Source organism: Miniopterus schreibersii (genome assembly GCF_964146895.1).
Source record: "Miniopterus schreibersii genome assembly, chromosome: 5".
NCBI lineage: Eukaryota > Metazoa > Chordata > Mammalia > Chiroptera > Miniopteridae > Miniopterus > Miniopterus schreibersii.
Window position 1 is genome coordinate 66,129,564 of NC_138106.1, and position 24,553 is coordinate 66,154,116.

General features: G+C 37.0%; 1 protein-coding gene across 5 annotated transcripts in view; it reads right to left on the bottom strand.

Moving 5' to 3' along the window:
* The window catches only part of ARL6 (ARF like GTPase 6), a 30,229-nt gene extending 8,831 nt beyond the window's left edge, over positions 1 to 21,398 (bottom strand). The window contains exons 1-7 of one of the 5 annotated variants that reach the window (XM_081138994.1): positions 20,873 to 21,398; positions 19,421 to 19,479; positions 16,809 to 16,958; positions 12,748 to 12,809; positions 12,017 to 12,085; positions 7,928 to 8,022; positions 523 to 652 (exon numbers count right to left, since the gene is read on the bottom strand). In XM_081138994.1, the coding sequence (XP_080995120.1) occupies positions 523 to 652; positions 7,928 to 8,022; positions 12,017 to 12,085; positions 12,748 to 12,809; positions 16,809 to 16,931 (479 nt within the window). In that variant the 5' untranslated portion in view covers positions 16,932 to 16,958; positions 19,421 to 19,479; positions 20,873 to 21,398. Of the gene's footprint in view, positions 1 to 522; positions 653 to 7,927; positions 8,023 to 12,016; positions 12,086 to 12,747; positions 12,810 to 16,808; positions 16,959 to 19,420; positions 19,523 to 20,719 lie in introns of all 5 variants that reach the window. The other 4 variants (XM_081138992.1, XM_081138993.1, XM_081138995.1 and 1 more) reach the window with 4 other exon arrangements.
* Positions 21,399 to 24,553: the final 3,155 nt, after the last annotated feature.

Here is a 24,553-nt window from a genome sequence, read left to right on the forward strand (position 1 = left end):
AAAGACAGACTATAAAACAAAGGGGAAAAAAATGAAGAGGCCTCATGGCAACAGAAAATGCAAAGAAAGGAAAAAAATGAGGCAGGGTAAGGCAGAGTGATACTTTAGAGAATTATCAGGGGAGGTCTCTCTCCTGAGGAAGTGCAACAGCAAGCCAGGAATATTACTTTGCAGAATGATTTAGACAAAGGGAGTAGCAAGTGGAAATGCCCTGAGATGGGATTGTGGTTGGTTGATTCAATGTGTAGAAGGAAATCAATGTGGCTGAAGTTGGGTGAGTGAGTAGGCTGTTTAAATTTATTCTTTTAAAGAGTTGTTTATATTTTTTTATCCCCCCAAATATTTGAAAGGTTTTAATAGTAATAAATTCATGAACACCTGAAATGCCACATTCTATAAAACCAAATCCTTAGCTTACACACCCCCGTGCTAGGTCACTTATAAAATGAGCTTGAAAAAGAAACACTAAAGCTTGGAGATTTTTTCAAAATGATAAAATGAAAAATAAATCTAAAACTTTACCAAATGTGCCATGGCTTATCTTTGATGTTTTCTAAACACAGCAACTGAGACACCTTCACAGATGTCACTGCATCTCTTAAGTCCATTTTGTTTGCAAAGAATAAGATTGGTATTCGGCGGTGCTTAATATCTGAAATAGAAAATAAGGCCATCATCATACTTCCAGCCTTTCAGTCATTTCCCCACAAATCCTTAAAATTGAAATTCACTAAAATTGTTTCCCAATCACTTCTTTCTATACCACAAATGCATAAACTTTTAAAGACACAGACTGTGAGGCATATCTGTGTGATACGAGAATTTAAAAAACACTTCTTCCAAGACTACCTGCCTTCTGGTTGGAGCTTTAACACAAAGGCAGGTGAGGTGGATGTAGGAGTCTCATTAAGCAGTCACTGAGTAGCACCTACAAAGGTGTCAAATATTAGGTTTGTTTCATTTTTATTGTCAACACAAAGGAGGCAAATTTCAAATAGAAGTAGATGAAATGGATCCTGAGTTTAGATTTTAATCACAGTATTATAGGTAACAAGCTAGATATTTTAAGATATTTTTACCTTGTTCCAATGTTGGAAACATTTTCCCCTGTTTTGCATAGATAATTCATTTAAATAGTTCAAAATTCAGAAGACACAGAATGGTATGCAGTAAAAGAATGTCCCTCTCACCTTTGTCCCAGGCCATTCACTTGTCCTCCTTAGAAGAGGCAACCCATAGGCAACCATTATATGAAGTTTTTAGAAATATTTTATGTATTTGTAAATAATTATTATATATGATTCTTTATACAAAGAGTAGAAAACTATTCTCATTTTTTATACCTTGTGCTTTTCACTTAATTTCATATCTTGGAGACTATCCATTATTAGTACATATAGAGTAGTTTCTTCATTATTTTAACTATTGTGGAATATTTTGTCTTTTAGTACTATGTGCCATAATTTATTTAACCAGATGCAAATGACATATATTTATGTTGCTGTCAATATTTACAACTATAAATAACGTTGTGATGAATAAAATGCAGAACTTTTTTAAATGGTCCAGTATGTCTGCTGTATAAATTTGAGAAATGGAATTGCTGGGTCAAAGGATATGTAAATTGCTATTCTGATAGATAGCGATTACCTATCTAACTGCCTTACCTTAAAAACTGTATCAAATCACACTTTAAACAACATTGTATAAGAGTGTTTCCAGTGATACATAAAAAGTACTATGAGAATGTGTTTACTTACCCTGTTCTGAGAAAAGTCAAGAATCTTTCTATACATTCCAAAGATGTTTATAATTCCTTTTGAATGAACAATCTTGGCATATCGTTTTCCCATTTTCTATTAGTTTTTATTTTCTCATTGATTTGTAGAAATGGATTAAGTAGAAAGGAAATAAGACTTGCAGCTATGATATGAAATACAAATAGTTTCCCTTGCCTGCCATTTGCCTTTGACTGCTCATGGTTCATTTTGCAATTCAAAACTTTTTATGGAGTCATAGTCATTGATTTTCTTTCTTTCGTTTTTTTTTTTTTTTTAGGATTCTGGGTTTTGTGTTAATAGTTAGAAAGGCCTCTTCTTGACCCAAAATTATTTTAAAAAATCTCCCACAGTTTCTTCTACTGCTGTAATAGTGTAATTTTTACATTTAAATTAGTCCAGCTGGAATTTATTCTGGAGCAGAGAATGTAAGAATAGATAAAAAAGCAACATAACTAAATGATGTTTATAAGAAACACACTTTGAACACATGAACAAGGTGAAAGTGAAAGGATGGAAATCATGCATGCTGGCATGGCTACACTACTCTATCAGACAAAGTAGCTTTAAAAGATGAAGGGTATTATCAAAGAAAAAGAAAGGCATTAAAAATTATAAAATGGTCAATTAATCTAGAAGACAAAAAACAATTTTAAGTGTGTTTGTATCTAATAAACAAGCTTCTAAACACATAAAGCAAAACTTGACAGTATTAAAGGGGAAATACAAAGAAATCCACAATCATAGATACTTCAACATCCCTCTCTCAGAAACTGTCAGAAGAAACAAAAAATCAGCAAGAATGTGGAAGATAAGAGCAACACTATCAACTGTCATTTATAGAACTTTTCACGCAACAACAGAAAAATACATTCTATTTAATTGTAGGTGGAACACTCACCAAGTTAGACCATATGTGCTGGGCCATGTATTTTGAAGGATGAAATTATACAGGATGTTCTTTGATCAAGTGGAATTAAATTAAAAATCTATAACAAAAAGATACCTATAAAATTCCCCCATAAAAATCTATAACAAAAGATACCTACAATTATTCCCCAATAAATAATATACTACTAAAGATTCCAAGAGTCAAAGGAGAATTCACAAGGTAAGTTAGAAAATACTTTGAACCAGATAATTTAAAAAAAAGTTATCAAAATTTGTGTCATGTAGCTAAATCCTTAGAGAATATATATTGCTTTAAATGCTTATATTAGGAAAGGAAGGTATAAAATGCTTATATTAGAAAAGGTGTAAAATCACTTCCATCTGAAAAAGAGACAATGAAATACAAGGTAAGTAGAGACAGTTCATAATAAATCAAGAGTAGAAAGTAATGACAAAAGAGGAAATTTAAAAAGCCAGTAGTTCTTAGACCAATAAACTTTTTAAAAGACTGAGCAAGAAGAAAGGGAGGAAACATAAATTACCAATATCAGGAAGGAAAGAAGATATATCACATAGATCTTGTAGACATTAAATGGATAATGAGAGGATGTTATAAACAATGTTATGCCAATAAATTTGACAACTTAGATACATTAATAAATTTGGTCATAAATTAGCAAAAGTTACCCAAGAAGAAATATACAACTTTAATGGTCTTACATCATTCAAGGACTGGAATCCATAATTCATGCCCCTCACACCCTCAACACACACATCAAATACTGACACAGATCCCTTCATTGTTATATTCTAACATTTAAGGGAGAAATAACACCAATTCTACACAAATCCAAAAACAAAAAAGAAAAAGAGTATATATACTCTCCAACTCATTTTATGAGGTCTCGATAACACTGATACAAAATCAGATGAGGACATTACAAGGAAGGAAATAAAAAACCCAAACCAGTGACGTCAGCAGCATGTCAACATGAGGGGATCTCCAGATCTCCCCCTGAAGTTATAGGTGGGACAGCTATAACAACAAAGGATTCCCTGCTTAACATACAAATGTGAGACATTGTGCATATACCTAATGGTAACCACACACACACAAAATCTAGGACTGAGATACGTAGCATAAAAAAAGAGGAAACAGAGGGAAAAAAATCATAGAATACTACCAAACTAAAATAACAGACAGACACTAGGGTTAGGGTTAGGGTTAGGAACCAGAAACACATAAAGGTGTAATAGACTATCTTCAATAAATGGTGCCAGGAAAACTGGAAAGCCACATGCAAAAGAATGAAACTGGATTACGGTTTGTCCCTATATACAAAAATTAACTCAAAATGGATCACAGACCTAAATATGACACCCGAAACAATAAGTTACATTGAAGAAAACATAGTTACTAAACTTACAGACCTTGGTCATAGAGAACATTTTATGAACTTGACCCCAAAGGCAAGGGAAGTAAAGGCAAAAATAAATGAATGGGACTATATCAAACTGAAAACCTGCACAGCAAAAGAAACTAACAGAACAAAGAGGCAGCCAACCAGATGGGAGATATTTGCAAACAGTAGCTCCAACAAAGGTTTAATTTCCAAAATATATAAAGAACTCATAAAACTCAATACCAACCAACCAACCCAATCAAAAAGTGGGCAGAGGACCTGAACAGACACCTCTCCCAAGAAGACATATGAATAGCCAACAGATATATGTAAAGATGTTCATCCTCACTAGCAATTAGGGAAATGCAAATCAAAACTATAATGAGATACCACCTCACACCTGTTAGAGTGGCTATTATCAACAAGACAAGCAGTAACAAGTGCTGGAGGGGTTGTGGAGAAAAGGGAACCCTTATTTATTGCTGATGGTAATGTAGACTGGTACAACCACTATGGAAAGCAGTCTGGCAAGTCCTCAAAAAATTAAGAATAGAGCTAACATACGACCCAGTAATCCCTCTCTTGGGCATATACCCGAAAAACTAGAAAACATGTATTCGCAAAGATATATGCACCCCTGTGTTCATTGCCAGCACTATTCACAGTGGCCAAGACATGGGAACAACCAAAGTGTCCTGTGATAGAGGACTGGATACAGAAGATATGGTACAGGTACACGATAGAATACTGCTCAGTCATAAGAAAAGATGAAATACTGCCATTTGTAACAACATGGATGGAACTTGAGAATATTAAGCTAAGTGAAATAAGTCAGTCAGAAAAAGCTAAGGACCATATGATTTCACTCATATGTGGGATATAAAACTGAAACAGCAGTGTGGCGGTTGCCAGAGGAAAGAGGTGGGGGGGTTCTAATATATGGTGACAGGATAAGATATGACTTTGGGGCACACAGTGCTATATACAGATCTTATAACATAGAAACCCACACCTGAAACCTATATGTTCATAGTAACCATTGTCACCTCAATAAATTTAATAAAAAAGAAACAATGGAGGCACAGAGCTTCTAGAAAACAAAAGATAAAATGGCTATAGAAAATCCTATGTCAATGATCACCGTAAATGTAAATGGACTGAACTCACCAATGAAAAGGCACAGAGTAGCTGTTTGAATCAAAAAACAAAACTCAACTACATGCTGCCTTCTGGAGACATGTATCAGCTGCAAGGACACAGACTCAAAGTGAATGGGTGGAAAATGATACTTCAAGCACATGCCATCAAAGGAAAATGGGTGTAGCGGCACTTATATCTGACAAAATAGATTTCAAGATAAAAAAGTAACAAGAGGCAAAGATGGACATTTTATAATGATAAAGAGCACAATACATCAGGAAGACATAACATTTATTAATATATATGCACCCAACCTGAGAGCACCAAAATATATAAAGCAACCACTAACAGAAAGAACTAAAGGGAGAAACCGACAAAAATGAATATATGCACCCCTATGTCCATAGCAGCAAAATTTACAATAGCTAAGATCTGGAAACAGCCCAAGTGCCCATCAGTAGATGAGTGGATAAAAAAGCTGTGGGACATTTACACCATGGAATACTATGCAGCCTCAAAGAAGGATCTTGTATCGTCTGGGACAGTATGGAAGGACCTGGAGAATATTATGCTAAGCGAAATAAGCCAGCCAGAGAAAGACAAACATCACATGATCTCACTTATATGTGGAATCTAAAGAACTTAATAAACTGATGAACAAAACAGATTCAGCAACATGGAAGCATGGATCAGACTGAAGAATCTCAAAGGGAAGGTGGGGGGTGGGTGATGGGGGAGGGGGGTGGGAAGGGAGAGATTAACCAAAGAATTTATATGCACATATGCATAACCCAAGGACATAGACAATGGTGTGGTGAGGGACTGGGGGGGTGGGTGGTGCGGGGTGGAAGGGGTCAATGGGGAGAAGAGGGGACATCTATAACACTGTGAACAATAAAAAAACACAAAAAACCCCACACAAAAAAACACAATTATAGTTGGGGACTTAACACCCCATTGACAGCTATGGCTAGTCATCCAAAAAGAAAACCGGAAGGGAAATATTGACCTTAAATGACACATTAAACCAAATAGGCATAACTGATATTTAGAGAGCTTTTCATCCCAGAACACCAGATTAATCATTCTTCTCTAGTTCACATAGAGCACTCTCAAGGATAGACCATATGCCGGGACACAAGAAATATAAGAAGACTGAAACCATACCAAGCACATTTAAGACCACAGTGCTTTAAAATTGGAAATCAACTGCAAACAGAAAGCGAAAAACACAAGATTAAACAATATGCTACTGAACAGTGAGTAGGTCAATGAACAAATAAAAGATCAAAAGATACAGAGGGCCAAAGAGAATGACAATTCGACATATCAAAATTTTTGGAATACAGCAAAACCAAGGTTCCCATTATGTTTGAAGCTGATTTTGTAGGAACGATTTCATTTCATTGGTGAACATAACAATGCTTTGGAGGAGTGGAAAGAGTAATACAAAAGGAATGCATAATCAAAAATGTATTTCCAACCCAGATAAAAGACCAATAATTTTTTTAAGTGAAAAAGTCATACAAAAAGTAAGGCTGGATAATTTTCTCCAAAAAACATTTAAATAAGCTTGAGGTTGTCTGACAAAAACCACCAAAGATATTGTGGCTAACAGCAAGAATTGTTAGAAAGCCCCAATTATTTGTTTCAATTCTAAACAAATTCAAAAGAAGGATTTTAAAACACTTCTTTTAAAAGACTACCCTTTTCTAGAAGTCCTAGCACAAAGACCACTTAAAATCTTTTTTTCAGGCATGAGTAATGCTAGAAATGCAGAGTTCCACAATACATACTGGAAGATTGTTTGTAGTGTGAAAAAAAATTCCATCAACAGGTAAATAAACTGTGATACACTCACAGAATGGCATATTAGACACCATCAAAAAGGACACTCAAATACATGCATTCTGACTTGAAAGAATTTCCATCATGTAGTACTATTTGAGAATGGAAAGATGCTGAAAAGTGTATAGAATATAATCCTGTTTTAGCAAATAACAATGACAGTCCTCATAGCCACCAACCCTAAACAGGGTGGGACAAAAGTAGGTTTATAGTTGTTCATATGGAAATACAATAATTAGTAATAATATAAGAATAAACTCTTTTTCGAGTACTCACAACTATAAATCTACTTCTGCCTGACCCCAATATATCTTTGATGCCTGTGCGTGTAATATAAATAGTAGATATAGATACATGGTATGGCACATATAAAGGTATGAAAAAAAAAATACCAAATTGTTAATACTGGTATTTTGAAAGAATTTTAAAAGACTTCCCACAATAAATATGTAAGAAATGCTGTGATTACACATACATGCAAAATCATTTTAATGAGTGTTGAGATACATGGATTTTTACTTCTTCTTTCTTTTTTCCTATCCGCATATTTTGCTACTGACACATATTATTTAACTAATCAGGAAAAAGGGCATTTTTATTTTGGGGGAAATAAACATCATAGACCTGAAAAACACTGCAAAAAGCTTTTCAATTTAAAAAATATATGGTGCTATAGGTAAAGATATTATGAGTTATGAATAACATTTAAAATTTTTAACTTAATTTTTTCAGTGTGGCTTCCACTCAATAATAAAAGGTAATTGTATAGTGCAGGCAATATTTTTTGCCAAAACCAAAGAACAAAACATCCTATGTAAACAGACCCCAAAGCACAGATACCACAGACTGACAGGCACACACATATACCTGGATGATTCAGAAGAGTATCAAGTTCTTCTTTGGCCACAACCATTCTTAATCTATCACTACTATCAATGACAAAAATAATGGCTTGTCCATCTCTGCATAATATAAAGAATAACAAAAATTAAAAATAAACTTATACATTTTCCCATCGTTATTATCCATCTGCATGTCCTAACCTTGTATTATCTCTTCATATCCTATGTCCATTTATCATTATAGGCTTTGCTGCTGTTTCTTATTAGTTCATACGAGTGATTAATATATTAACCATTAGTGATAGTTCATGTAAAATAATTTCTTTTCACTTAGATGATAATAGGGTAAATTTAATGACTTGTTATTTTGTAATTTTAAAAAATTACAAAACTACAACCATATTATACAAATATAATCATTATTAATATTTTTGTGTAAATCAATTTTGACATTTTGTGTATTTACAGATGAATATCTACATCTATACAAATGTAACCCTCCTGTTTCATACACTGCCTTTCTGACATGAATGTACATTTCCTTGATCTTTTTCACAGTATAGTTTGAACCACTTTTATATGAAACATTAAAGCTCTACACTAGTGCTTCTCAAATAATTTTTACCATAACCATAGTGAGACATACATTTTACATTAAGATACAATAAACACATAACTACAGTGGTACCTCGGTTTTCGAATGTAATCTGTTCCAGAAGACTGTTCAAGTTCTGAAACATTCGAAAACCGAGGGATGCACAGCTGACAGCTGGGCCTCAGGATCTTGCCCTCAGCGGAAGCCGAGTGGCATGTTCCACTTCCGGGGCGAGTTCGAAAACCGAAGCATTTACTCGCGGGTTTACGGCGTTCATCAACCGAAATGTTCCTCAGTGGAGACATTCAAAAACCGAGGTAGCAGTGTATATGTAAATATATTTGGAATAGGTCCCCTGAAACAATACTTACAAATAGCTTTTATTTTATTCTATTTTATTTTTTTAAGCTGATAGCCACTGAACTAGTTTAAAGATTCACTTACAGATCACAGTGGCACTTCAAAAATCACTGATTCCCTCTGCATCCTTTCTTTGAATAGTTATTAAATATTACACTGCATGGATGTGTTAAGATAAACATCCTCTTAAATACCTTTTTAAAATTTCTTGAAACTTTAAAGATCTGTTCTTAGGAATAAAATTTCTAGGAATATATGTAAAATTTAAAGTTTTAGATCAACATTGATAAATTGTCCTCCAGAAATGCTGTATCAATTTATTCTACTACCAGCATTTTTCCTACCCCTTTGCAGCATGGCTCTTATCATTCTTTTCAATTTTTGCTAATCTAACAGTATATTATTTACTTTGTATTTCATAAATTGCTAATGAAGTTCAATATCTTTTCATATTTTTATTAGACATTTATACTTTTTTGTGAATCACTTATTTCAGTCATAAATTAAGATTTTAAAGTTCAACATCATTAGTAATCACATAAATATAAAAATAAAACTTTTTAATACTACTTTCTCCTATCAATTAAAAAAATAAATGTAGATTGTCACAGTCATATACTACACTAGTGGATATAGAAACTGGTACAACTGGAAATATCTTTCAAGAGCTTTAAATATGCTCAATTACTATGAGATAGTAATTTTATTTCTGTATTTACTCTAAGGAAACATGAAGTGTGACAAAGACTTATGCAGCAAGATGTTAATTGAAGGTTTATAATCTTCAAAAACCAAGAATAGCCTTCCTATCCAAACAGAGAAATGACTGAGCAAATTTTGGCACAGGCATATGAAAAATATTAGGCAGCCATTAGAGTTACAGTCTTCATGTGTTTTTCCTGATTTCCCTTATCATAGAATGTTAACTGAAAAAGTAGGATAATAAACTATGTGTGGTATATAGTTTAGAAGGCTCCTTTCTCAATTATATAAAGTGTACATTATATACTTCTAAAACAATCCTTTAAATCTTTCAGTCTAATAGTTTAAAATGCACTTGTTCTTCAATAATCAGGAAAGTATAGAGATACAAAAAATAAATTTACTATTACTGTAAACTCAATAGTAACCATTTCACCATTTAACCTACAATTTATAATACTTGTGAATTCAGTAACTTCTTCCAAAAAACTTTTGAAGGGAGTTCAAATAAGAAAAAGTCTCCTTGTTTTGGAGTACTATTTTCTATGCATTTTTGCTTTTAGTAAAGTAATTAAAATAAATGTTATTTTTTAAAAAGTAGCTAAATATATTATTATTATTTTAAATATATCTTTATTGACTTCAGACAGAGGAAAGGAGAGGCGGAGAGAGAGAGGTAGAAACATCAATGATGAGAGAGTCATTGATCGAGTCCACAACCTGGGCATGTGCCCTGACCAGGAATCGAACCTTGATCGCATGGATCCTAGGTCGATGCTCAACAGCTGAGCTACGCCTGGCCGGGCTATTTTTATTTTTTAATTTATTCATTTAAAAAATATTTTTACTTATTTTTCAGAGAGAGAGAAAGGGAGATGGAGAGAGAAACATCGATGTGAGAGTGCAACATCAATCAGCTGCCTCCTACATGCCCCTTTCCAGGGATAGAGCCCGCAACCTGGGCCTGTGTCCTGACCGGGAACTGAACTGGCAACTTGTTGGTCCACGGGACAACGCCCAAACAACTGAGCCTCACAGGCCAGGGAAATACATTATTTTTAAAAGGGATTTTTTTTTTTTTTTAAACCACCTAATTGGAGCAGGACTTTAAAAATACTATACTGAAAACTCAGGTTTTCTTTTAAGAAAAACAAAAACCAAAACCCTCACATTTCCTCAGGAAATTTAACATAAGATACCACAACATGTCACTTTCCCTTTTCCAAACTGACACCCAGATCTGAAGCACTCTTTTCTCTCTACCTCAGAGGTGCTCTGGATCAATATATGCTTTAAAAAGGTCTTATATCTAGTAAAATACTCATTGAAAAAAATGTCTGAAAGAAATCTTCTTGGTTCCTATCTGAGAAAGAAAATGTTCATTTCCATATTAACAGGAAAAAATTAGCCTATCAAAACCAAAATCTGATCTGGCAGTCATCATTTCAAGGCAAGAGTTCATAAGGACAAAGGGGCACTTAGTCAAGGTATATCGTTTATAAGTTTCAGATTCTAAAAGTGAGTTACAATGCCTTTAAATGAAGGGGCCCAAGTGAATGAATTCATTTTAACACTGAATGAAAATCTTGAGAGGGTGTAACACATTTAGATCCTAATAACTTGACATGTTAATCTAAAAGTGAGTAGTGAGTGCTTGATTTGCATATGCTGAAAATATCTTTAGAATTGCTTAAAGAACAAATGGATCAACTGTTAAGAGTAGTTATTTTAACAAAGTTTATTCAATAAATATTTACTGACCTTGAAGAAATAATCTGAATGAAAAATAATCGCTACCCTTAATAAGTTCCCAAGACTTTAAGATGTAATACATATGATTACAGAGATGTGAAAGTATTGCGTGAACACTGGGACAGAATAACTTGGCAAAGCAGTGAATTTCACAGAGGAAGTGACTTTTGAGCCAGTCCTTCAAGTATGAATATATTAACCTTAAGCAGCAGAGAAGTAGTGTAGAACAGAGTGTTAAAAACAGAGAGCAGCCTGGCTGGAGTGGCTCAGCTGGTTGGGTGTTGTCCTGTGCACCAAGAGGGTGCTGGTTCGATTCCGGGTCAGGGCACATGCTCAGGTTTCAGGCTCGATCCCTAGTAGAGGGAGTGCAGGAGACAGCCGATGGATGTTACTCTCTCACATCAATGTTTCTCTCTTTTCCCTTCCTCTCTCTCTAAAAAAAAATCAATAAACCATCCTTTAAAAAAAACCACCAAAAACAAAAAAAGAGAACAGCACTTGAAAAGGTCCGAGGTTTAAAAGATTTCATGGATATGAGAAATAATGTGAAATATGACTATAGTTTTTTTAAAATTAGGAAATGTGCTTAAATTATATGAAAAATAAACACTTGCAACCCAGCCCATGTGATCACTTGGATTTCTAATCATTATTTGTTATTACAATATACCCCTCTAGTTAACCAACATTCACAAACATACTTACTTATAATAGTGTTCCCAGAGATTTCTGTACCTTCCTTGACCTGACATGTCAAAAACTGTAAAAGACAAACTGGAAAAAAAACAACACACAAAAAACCATGACTATATTATAAGTTACTAACTTTAAAGTGCAACTTTCACTTAAACTTTTAAATTGCTTTCAATCAAAGAAACCACTCTTGAGCCCTGGGCAGTGTGGTTCTGTTGGCTGGGAGTCACTTTCCATGCTCTGAAAGGTTGCTGATTTGATTCCTGGTCAGGGCACATGCTCGGGTTGTGGGCTTGACCCCCAGTAGGGGGAGTGTGTGTTAGGAGGCAGCCGATTGATGTTAAGCTCCCACATCGATGTTTCTCTCCCCTCCCTCTCTTTTCCTCTCGCTCCAAAAATCAATAAAAAATCTTTTTTAAAAAAGAAACCACTCTTAAATATACAATATTCAACTTGGGTGAATTTTTAAATACAAATGCCGTAAAATAAATTTGTTGAATAGAAATATGATTTTGTAATGAGTAACATAAAAAGAGATGTTTTCTTTGCTAGACTCTAGCATTTGCCTAGAGTCTAAATTCTGAAAAATAACCCAGAGGTAGTGGTACAAATATTTTAACACCTCTGGACTTCTGAAAAAACAAATTACTTTTTCTAAGAGTAGGGGGAATAATTAGGTAGATCTAATACTATCATTTTTTTACCCACAACTTTTTAGTCACAAGTATAATGAATTGAGTTACCTGGATGATTTGAATTTCTCTATGCTGAATCCTATTGTTGGAACTATATCTTGAGATTGAGCCTTTAAGAGAAAAGACAAAGCTTAGAAATTTGCAACGATCAAAGATGAATTTTTTCCTCAGGTTAAAAAAAAACCATCCAGATTTTCCAATTCTAAAATCTGTTACTAAGGAGGTGGCAGGATTAGACAAAATTTTAATTTGTGCAATGGGATCACTGGGGATTTATAGAAGTTTAAGGTTTACTCAACACAGTGTCTGGTCCATAGTAAATACTCAATGAACATTTGCTATCATAATTACTCTCACTAATTTTATTCTTGTCCCCAATTTTCTCCATACTCCCAAGTATAGCTTTTAAAAATCCTCCTTCAGCCCAGCTGGCATGGCTCAGCAACTGAGCATTGACCTATGATCCAGAAGATCTAGGTTCGATTCCCAGTCAGAGCACATGCCAGGGTTGCAGGCTCGACCCTAGTGGGGGGGTGTGCAGGAGAAAACTGATCAATGACTCTCTCTCATTATTGATATTTCTATCTCTTTCTCCCTCTCCTTTCCTCTCTCTGAAATCAATAAAAACATATTAAAAAAATATATATATATAAATTTGTGGAGGAAAATTTAATAAACAAGTTACCAACTGAATATGTAAGATAATTTAAGATTATTTTAAATTCTAAGAATTTAAAATTGGATGATGTGATAGAATGACAGCATTTATGTTGAGAAATGGGAGAAAAAATAGGAATTTTAAAAGAAAGATGTTTATAAAGTGCATCTTTATAAAAAAATCAGCTAAGACCAGATTTTTGAGACGAGTAATCAAGTTAAAATGTACCCTCTCCCCGTATACATCAGTTTAGAAAACAGCAGCAACCTCAATATATAAACAATAAACAAACATTAGGACAGCTTGGTATTAAAAACCAGTTTGCGTCCAGGAAGTATTTACTTATCTAGAAATGGATTTTATACACACACAAAAAATGGGACTACTTTACCATAAAATGAGACTTGCATTTTTTTTGTGTAGATCATTCCTGATAATGTTTCTAATACTAAACTCCGAAGAGGCTCTTCTTCGGTTCAAAGGTAGGGAGGACACAAGTGTTATATTTGTACCTGTGTGACAGAGGTTTTGGGGTCTTTAAGAAGTCCTACTTCAAGTGGCCTCTTGGCTATTATCACCAAGATTTTTTATTTTTTAAAAGTAAAGCAATTTAGTCTGCTCTCAGGACTAGAGGTCAATTGTGCTGTGGAAAAGGATAGTTGCTAGTTCCATAATTCACCAGAGACAACAGAGAGACAGGGATGTTGAAAAGCAATAGAAGATTAAATTAAAAAGCCCCAGTCACTGGCTGTGTACCCAGATTCTCCTGAGGGTTCTCCTTAATATGGTATATGAGGCAGAGTTAGTAGGTCTTCCACAAGACCAGTCCAAAATGGGAATATCAGAATATTTCAAGATGACATATTGAACACACACTGCTTCCTTCCTGTTCTGCCCCAAATCTCTAGAAATGACAGAAGAAATTATGAAAAAAATTGCATAACTAAGTTAAAAAATAAGGTCAGGTGTCTTCAAAGGACCAACATTGTCTAGGGAGAAAGAAGTTCCCATCCATATCAAAGATCATTCCTATGATAATAACCATGTCTTCGGATAGAAATCACTATACTGTTGGGGATGACAGAAGAAGAGATTGTAATTTCTCTTGTGTACTTTGAATGTTATTTCTCCCAATTTGAGTATAGTATGCACTAAAGGGCAGGTGGCTGCGGTGGTGGGGTGGGGAGATGGGGGGTGGAGGGAGGAGTTGGTCCATTTGTGGGCTATTAACTGTGGCGCTGGTTTCAATCATTTTGTACTTATTTGAGACTACTTTAAAAAAATTATTTGAGGCCAGTTGGGTATGGTTCCACTTTTTAACCACACATCCATTGTTCTCTAAATTCAATTCTGGACCTCATCCAGTTAGACAGGATGCTATATCTTCCTCTTAAGGACTGATGAAGAAGTTTCTTGTAATCACCTAGGTCATGAGACAGACTCCCATGTATGTTGGCTCTTTAACCTGTTCTTTTCCTTATTGGGGAAGAATCTATTTTTCCCTGTTTCCATATAGAGAAAACTCCATTAAAATGGCATTCCCAGTTTCTCCATCTTCCCTCTCCCAATTTATTCCTCTCCATGGGAAAAAAATAAAATGACTTATTTGCTCAGTTTGTAAAATGGAACTGAACATCCTTGGTTCTGCCTGCCTGTCTTTCATTTGAGAGCCAGATGCTTATTGCAAGCACGTATTCTCACCTGTTCTTAGCTACTCAGTAAACCTAGAAGAGCTGGATCCTACCCTGAGGAAGAAACCTTGACATTTTGGGAGGCTAAATCTCAATTTAAGAGACTGTTAGCAAGTCCTCTGGCCAGACTTAAACTTTGCTCTCTGAAATCAAGCTTTTCAATAAAGCTAATATATATATTTTTAATCTCTGCCTGAGTTCAGCATGTATATCTCAAATGATTCCCAACTCGGCTGGAGAGCCCCCTTAAAACACCTTTATTACCTTCCAAATCCATTTTCAGTTTCTTATCCCAGCTACCTCAAACTAATTCCCACCTGAAAATACACCACTAGTTAGCTTTTAAATGGCAAACTTATCTATGCAGAAGCAGGGACTGATGACTAGAAGAAAAGTAGTAATGCCATTTTCTTAGTTCCAAAGCAATAGCCAAATAAACAGAAGTAAAACTGAAGTTGTAACAAAACAAAATGGAGAAGTCACTCTGCCCAACCTGAAGCACTGTTTGGAGGCAATGAAGTCTAGCTTTAATTACCATATTTAGGAGCAATATTTCCCACTCTCTAGTCATTAAGTCATTAAGAGTACCAGCTTCCTAATGTTTGCCCTATCTGTGCAGTCCACATTATCTTTTCACTCAACATTTTTCATTAATTGATACTAGTTTGTACCTAAATAAATGTATTTACAATTGTAAATGTTAGTTGTCTACCAAATATCCATTTTCCCTTTCTTCTATACTTACAGGACCCCTATTATTTTTGAAAGCAGTAATATATGCCCTGCTTAAAGGAACCAGCCTTATTTAAGACAGGAGTAGCCAGTGAGAGGAAAGTAAGAGTCACTCGTTGAAGCTTCTGGGTAAGCTCTTCAAAGAAGGCTTATTTAAGACGAAGGCCTACTCTTTTGCCCTGTTTTTCCTCCTCCCTGTGACTTAGAATATAGATATGACAGTTAACCAAACTGACCATGTGGAGACCTTGCGGATGAAAACCAAGCACTAAAAATAGCAGAGCAGAAAGCTGAAGATACTCAGATCCCTCGGGACCATGCTGCTGCCATACCTGCCCTGGAATGCCTCCTCTGGGTTTACTTAGGCAACAGTAAAAACAGCCTCTATTTACTTAGTCCACTGTCATGTGGGTTTTCTTTATATGTAGCAGAACCTAGCTTTAACTATGTGCCTTGTGTTGAATGTGCTAGCTTTATATATTTTTTAGTTATTAAAATAATATACTTTCACTTATTATATGACTTAAAAAGTCATCCTGCTTATTACTACTGATATGCATACCTCACTCTTGGGAAACAGTCTAATTATCCATAGAACCTGTAAAAATGATTTACCTTTCCTTTTGTTTTGCTCCTCTTGTAAAGACAGAGCCAAAAAGAAGACAATGCTACCTAAAAGTAAACTTGGCAATTTTATGAAGTTCTTTTGATGAAAGAAAGACATTTGGAAAAGATTCCAGTTTAAATAATCAAGATTTACCTATATACCTGCCAAAATACAGGGGTTGGCAAAAGTAGGTTTAGAGTTGTGAGTATATAAAACACAGTTTATTATTGTATTACAACTGTAAACCTACTTTTGCCCACTCCTGTATACTGCAAATTATGGCTGACACAACTTTAAGGTACTACAATGTTAACAGGATTTCATAACATGATTACAGGAAGTTATAATGGCAAACAAAATAATTCTGCATATCACATTTCTCTATCAGAAAATACACAAAGCATCTAACAAAGATACTTACATTTGAAGGCTTAAGCTTGTTAATGATTGTTGTTTTGCCACTATTATCCAGCCCAAGGCACAAAACATGAACCTCCTTCTTTTTCAGGCCAAGCAACCCTGAAAGTCTGTCTAGCAATCCCATAGTGTGGTTCAAATATTTACAAACCAGCTGCAAGTCAGAAAAAAAAAAAGAGATATTACTCATAGGCACATTAAGTATGGAAAATATGAGCATGTATATAAAAAAATTTAGTAATATAAAGACACAGTGATGTGAAAACCATGTCTATGTAGCTTGGCATTTAGTAAAGAGAGTATAAGCTGATTACCAGAAAGGAGCCTTAACTGAAATGCAGATTGGCAGCTTATAACCTCTGGCAACACAGAATAATGCCCTTGAAAAACTGTACATTTCTCATTGTAATTGTATATTTAAGAAGAAAACGTGGTTAAATTCAGTATCTAGTGGAGTCTACCATTTGTGATACATGCAAATATCTGCAGCCTTTTCTGGAAATCTGGAACAATGTATGGGCAATGGGGGTCATGTAGAACCTAAGGCTGAAACTTAGAAAGTAGAAGGCAGACCAGAAAAACAGAGGCTGGTGTGGCTCAGTTGTTGGAGCGTCGTCCCGAACACTGAAAGGTGGCATGCTGGATTCCCGGTCATGACACATACCCAGGTTTTGGGTTTGATCCTGGTCAGGGCATGTATGGGAGGCAACTAATCAATGTTTATCTCTCACATCGATGTTCCTCTCTCTCTCTCTCAAAATCAATAAAAAACATATCCTCAAGTGAGGATTTTTAAAAAAAGGAGGAAAAAAAAGAAAAACAGAGAAAAACTGAGATTATGGCTACATCATTTGAGCCACTGGCTAAATCCTTTCCTGAAGCCAGCCCCATTGTTGTATTTTGCAAGAATATGAAGTAATAAACATTAAATTAACTGTTTTTGTTTGTTTGCTTGATTATATCCAGTTTAGGTTGCATTTTCTATCACTAGAAACAAAGAATTCTGATATATTCATCTTAATTTTCCCTTTGTCTTACATACATCTCTGTTAAGTCGCCACAAATTCATTTCGGAAGAAGTTTATGTGTAATATATATACACTTCCACACACACAATTTTTTCAAACCTTAATAAATACCTGTTTTCTTAAACTGTAATGTATCTGAAATAGCCTAAGTATTACTTTTCAAAGAACTTTAACTAGTATACTAGCAAAAAATAAGAATGTAAATACCGATCTGATTTTAATCTAGGTTTTTTTTTAGTTTCTTTATTGTTGAAAATATTACAGATGTCCCCTCTTCATCCCCATTGATCCCCTCCACCCTACATCCATCCTACCCCCAGGCTTTCCCCATACCAATGTCTGTGTCCATGGGTTATGCTTATAAACATATAAGTTCTTCGATTAATCTCTCCCCACCCACTCCTGCCTCCTCAGCTTCCCTCTAGTTTTCTTAAATACTGTAAAAGTTTTTTTAACTCATCCCTGAAGTGTTCATTTGTTTATCAAGTTTTTTTCTTCGGGGAAAAAAATCCTTCCAATGCAAATTAAAAAAAAATCCATCGGAAATCCAAATCAAAGTATTCTGAAGTCAACTAAAACGGCTGATGACATATTGCTCACTATGTGTTAACCTGTTCATATTCTTCTAAGATACTGTCAAATTTAGAAGTTATGCCTCCAAATGAAACTTCCCAAAGGTCCTCCCTTTGGGTCCATCACCTACCAAAACATTATTTCGTGGTAAAATAAGAAGGCTACCCCTTTTGTCAGCTCTCAACGGCTGCTGGAACTGTTACACCAGTAACTACAACACACCTGTGTTCCAAATATTTCCTATTACTCTCTCCACCATCATTTCCTTCCTTCCTTCCTTCCTTCCTTCCTTCCTTCCTTCCTTCCTTCCTTCCTTCCTTCCTTCCTTCCTTCCTTCCTTCCTTCCTTCCTTCTTTCCCTCCCTCCCTCCCTCCCTCCCTCCCTCCCTCCCTCCTCTTTCTTCCCTCCCTCCCTCCCTCCCTCCCTCCCTCCCTCCCTCCCTCCCTCCCTCCCTCCCTCCCTCCCTTTCTTTCTTTTTTAAAATATATCTTTATTGATTTCAGAGAGAGGAAGGGAGAGGGAGAGAGAGAGATAGAAACATCAATGATGAGAGAACCATTGATCGGCTGCAGCCCACAACCCAGGCATGTGCCCTGACTGGGAATCGAACCCTGATTGCCTGTATCCTAGGTCGATGCTCAACCGCTGAGCCACGCCCGGCTGGGCTGCACCATCATTTTCAAAGTTTTCCAAATATTAACCTCGTTTGATTTATTCTCACCTCCATCTAAAGTTCCAGAAGCCTGTCATCTTACAGCTCCTTCAGTATTTTTTATCCCACACCATCCCAGACAAGGCCATACCTTGAAGGACTCGAGGCTGCAGCAACTTAAACAATAAAGGCTTTCTGAAACTACTGCATTTGAAAGGAGCTGCATCATCAGTTTTGCTTAGGACCCTTGGGAGATCATTATGGGTAGAAGTTTCAAAATTGAATTCTAATAATGTGCAGGAAAAAATGGTGCAGTGACCCATCCAAGCATGGTGCCTTAAAACAGAGCCGTAGTTCCCTTACCCAAGGAAAGGGGCTGATGTCAGGTACTTGATTTGTCCCACTTGAACCGATTTTTCCTCCTGTGTTGGAGATTCAAATTTCATTCAATCCATTCCTTTATATCTGTTTAAGGATAAGCATTTGTAGAATCTAATTTAAGCTAGCCTTCTGATATCATAAAACAATTCACACAATTTTAAAAGTAAATTGCTATAAGTCACTTTGTGGTTTATTGTACTAAACATACTGATATAAAGACATATATAGTTTTTCATTTTCCATACAATTTTGAACGGATTTTAAAAAACATGACCACTTCTCACATCATCCCCCTCTGGGCATCTATCTACTATGACGCACCGATTGTCAAAAGCTTGATACTGAATATTCATTTCTCACAGAAACTTGGATTGTGATTTTCCATCCCTTTTTCATGGATTATCAAACACCCAATGTTTGTGACATACAATTTAAAAGAGTAGTCGTTTTACAGATGCAATTACATTTATTGACGTTGCTTTATAAACAACTATCAAATGCTTCTATTTCTTAGTAATTATACATTTCTATAAGTTTACTTTTGCATACATGAAAGAAGAGAGGGAAAAGATAATTCAAGCCACTCAACATTTATTTATCACGTCCTAAGTGGACAGTGGGAGATACAATTAAAGTTTTCTGCAGCTCCCTCCTCCTTCAGCCATCCCTCTCAACCCTGGCTGCACACTGCGATCAACTACTGGGTGAGTATTTCTGAAGATGAGATCAGGGCATCTGTATTTGAAAGAGCTACCAGGTGTTTCTGATGTATGGTCACTACTGGGAACTCTACTGGCTTTCAGAATAAATTCCACACTTTCGCGCACAGCTTTTAAGGCTGTTCACAGTTTGGCTCCAATCTACCTTTCCAGTTTTGTATCTCACTGGTTTCCTCTCTGCACACCAGCTAATCAAATTCTCTTGGCTGTTATCCGAGAAACTGCTTTCTAAAGGGTTACTTGTTGCCAGAAAAGTCCTGAAGAATTAGGATTTTACTCACAGTTAAGAACTTGGAAAGCAAGCCGCAGAGATAGGGGTCGGGCAAAGAAAACACCCCGAGTTGTGCTTTGTAACCTTTAGAAATGTTTCTAGAATGAATTATAGCACACCCTAACTACCCCAAATAGACATTCTCATTCGTCTTTCAGTTTTTGATTGTGAAATTTTAATGACACTTCCCACACACGAAATGAAACCGCCCAAAGTGGTAGGTGCCCCCCACCCCCCGCCACAAATCGCTCCAACCAGTTCAGTGAGTGTCCGGGGGTCCCTGGTACTCACCGCCGAAGTCCGCTTCTTCCTTCCGACCTCTCACACATTAACATTACACAGGGTGGAAAACACGGGAGAGAGCAACCCTAAAACTGACGGGGCGGGAGCGCGGGGAAGGTGGGGGGGCGCCGCCGGCTACAAAAATGGAAGGCGGGGACATACCTGCGCTTTGAGGCTGGGTCTGCGGGCCCAGGCGCCGGCGGGGCGGGCACGGACGCGCTCGCTCGTTTCCGTATCCGGGTGGGAGCTGGCCGGGCGACTCTCGGCCGTTCCCTCTGCCTCCGCGGAAGGCCCGCGGGTCCCGCGCACAGCCGCCCCCACAAGGCGGGCGCCCGGGCGGCCTCGGTCTCCGCCGCGCGTCAGTCAACGGGCTGGCGCCCCGGCGCGTGGCGTTCCCCTGGCAACCGGAGGCCCTTCCGGTCCCGCCGCCACGCTTCCTCCGAGGTGGTGGCGAGTCGGCGCCGAGCTCTTGCTAATCGGATTGAAGAGCTCCCGACAATGCCTCCCGGGGGGTGTTAACGACGGTGGGCGCAGGGCGGCGGGACGAACTGCCCCCTCCCTCCCCCGCGGGGAGCCTCGGTCCCGGCCGAGCGCGATGGGAGTCGTGGGCGCGCGCACAGCCTGTTGGGAAGCGTTCGGCGGGGGCCTTAGCCCCGGGCGCCCCGTTCTCTTTGGACGATCAGCCCCCAGGGGCAGGCTCTCCGGGTGGCGCCCGGAGCTCGGAGGCGGCTCTGCGTCGCTGCCGGGCGCGGGCGCCGCGTGGTGGCCACGGCTGCAGGACACGACTGTGCCCCTGGGGCAAGATGCGCGCGGAGCCGCCCGCTGCCCCGCGCACCGACCCGCTCCTGGGCTCCGAGGTCCCGGCGAAGTCACGCTGCTAATTCGCGTCGATGGGCACAGCGGATGAGCTCTGAGGCGTCGTTCGGTAAAAGCGTCAACACTAAAAAGTAAACGTAAAAAACGCACCAGAAAAGCAGAAGAGTGCCTGTGCCCTGGCTTCCCAGCCGCCTGAGCCGCACGGGCTTCCACGAGGCGCCGCGTCCAGGGCGGGTGCAGCCCCGAGCCCGGCCCGCAGGGCTCGGGAAAGGCGCGGACGGGCCCCGGGCGGACAGCCGGCTTCCTCCCGGGCGTGCAGCTGGGGCCTCCAATTGAAAATACTCTCACACGTTTTCCCCACATTTTTGTTCCGACGCTTTCCAAAGCTGAGACTGCAGATGCAATAAGTTTAAAGAACTAGGATTTATTTTTTTCCTTTTTTTTTGGGGGGGGGGGGGGGACACAACCTTTCAATCTTCCTGCACACGCCAGCCTCCCTCCCAATGCATGGCGTTCATGACTTCGACGTTCTTCAGAGGGTTTCCATTTCTCACTTGCTACCCTAAGTATAGGACTTATTCCCCCTCCCATGACCTAGTGTCGTGTTTACTACCATACCTGCTCCTTGGCTTAGGAATTAATTTGGCCTATTAAATGGAGGGTGAGAAAAGAGACTAGAAGGAATTATACAAAAATAATGACGGGGGGAGGGGAGGGTTATACGTGTATGATTATGGGCTGCGTTTTTTGGTTACTTTTCCAAATTTTCAAATGTGGTTGTTATTTTTACAGTGAAAAAAAGTGGTTCTGGGCTAGTGACTGTTGAAATGCAAAAACTAACACAAAACAAAACCCTGATATAGTTGCATATCCAAAAGAACTGACTTTGAGGAAAGGATAACAAAAGTATATATGTTTGGCACATAGTAGGTGTTCAATAAATAATTTCATCTTCCTTTGTCCTGAAATTTTTATTATATGGATAGGATTTTAAAATGTGGTGGTTCTTTAACTTCTGGCCATGTGTGTCTGGGCATTAGGACTCACTTTGATAAGAGATGGAAGCTAATTTGCTTATAGCCATAATTTGATTTCTTTTTTCCTTAGAGATAGGCAGAAATCTTATGTTTTAGAAAACTTTAGTGGGCAGACTTAATTTTTCCTGCTTGGAGTTGATATATTCTGCCCCTAGGTTGAGTTCTATTTTTGGTTGATACAAAGCATTTGGTGAAAACTAGAAATATAATGGGGAAAATAGATATCTAACTTTTCAGTAAATTTAGGCAGATACATAATTATTTTACCAAAAAATTAGCTAAATAAATAGATGTGTAGTTGATGGGATGGCTTATAATTACTAGAGATGAAACAGTCACAATCTACTCAATAATCTAGAAAATGCCAGTTTTGAAAATGTCAACCTCAATAAATATTTCATATGTTGAATCTGCTGGTTTGGTGCTTTGCAACTGAAACAGCTCTCAAGAGTACACTCAAGGCTCAGCGTAAAAATTGCTCCAACTTGATTTAAGAAGTTAGTTTTCCTCTCTTCATTTTGTTATGAGATTTAGCAGCTACAAAAATGGTATGTGATTTCTGAAGGCTACTTAAGATACCTGTATAAGGGAAGAAAGTTTCAGGTACTTAACTGGAAGTTTAAATCTCATACTGGCTTTTGGAACTGTAGTAGAAGAATTATAAAAGTGGGAGATGATGAATACAGCACTATTCTGATTAATTCATGATACTTTTTATGTATTTTCTTACCAGAAACTTTAAAACTAATATAGGAAATCGTGATTTGTAATTTATTGGAAGGTTTTGGAATGAATGTTGATGGTCTAAAGCTGTTTGAGCAGGTATCTTTTGGTCATCTGCAATTTTTATACAGGTAGTGCCTCTGCACTGAACAATAATTTACTTGAATCTAGCAAAAAACATTTCGCCTATATAAAATCACTACAAAAATTTGTACCAATTATTTATATCAATTTATGTGAATTTGTCTTGACCTTAATGATATTATTTTGAAAAAGTACACCTATGATTTTGTGTCCAGAATTACTAATGTATCTAAAGAGCATCTAGATTTAATAGACATTAAAAAAAATAAATTATATTAAGTATGCATCAATACAGTGAAAAAAGTCACAAATTCAACCACCAGAACTGTAACTTTTATTTGCTAATAGATATTTTAATAAACAGGCTTACTCCATCTGTAAGACCCTGATAATGCCTCTTAGGAAATCATAGAAAAATAAAATACAATAATTAGTAATTTGTACTTTGTACAAAAATCTTATTATGTTGCTCAGCAGGTAGTTTTGCTAAACACCATATTCTTTCAGCAAATAGATGACATATGTAATGCAATACACCACAATCCCTCATTGAGAGCTGAGCATTCTCTAACACTATTAACTTGTAAGCATGCCAGCACATGAAAATTTACATGGAATATCATAATATTACAGTAGATTTTTATAAGATGAAAACAATACCACCTTCAAGTAAGTATGGACTACTTCACTGTTATAGTAAAGTAGATAATAGGTAGGATTGCAGTTCTATTGTTAACACCCTTTTACTGTATTTATCTCTCTACCACATTGTGATACAACCAGAAAAGGGAACATGGGCTGTGTAAGGGACCTGAGTGGAAGGCAAATATAGAAGCTCTAAATAGTGATGTAATACCAAAGAGAAAAAAAATAATACAGTGCTGCACTTTTTTATTCTCACAAACAGATCTTTCCCCCACTTTTTCTAGAGTAGATGGTACAGTGCTAAATCCATAATTAGTAATAAATAACTTTATGACAGGTTACAAAGAGATTTTAAAAATCACATTCATACTTATAGGGAGGAAAAATGTTTTCAGCTGCAGTTTTTTATTAGTCAAATATTGCTCTATGAGGGATTAAATGTCTTAGATGTTACCTAGGTATCTTGTATAAATGTACTATTTAGTATTAATAAACTTTTTAGGATTTGTGCTGTAAAGATTTTTATAACTATTTTGAA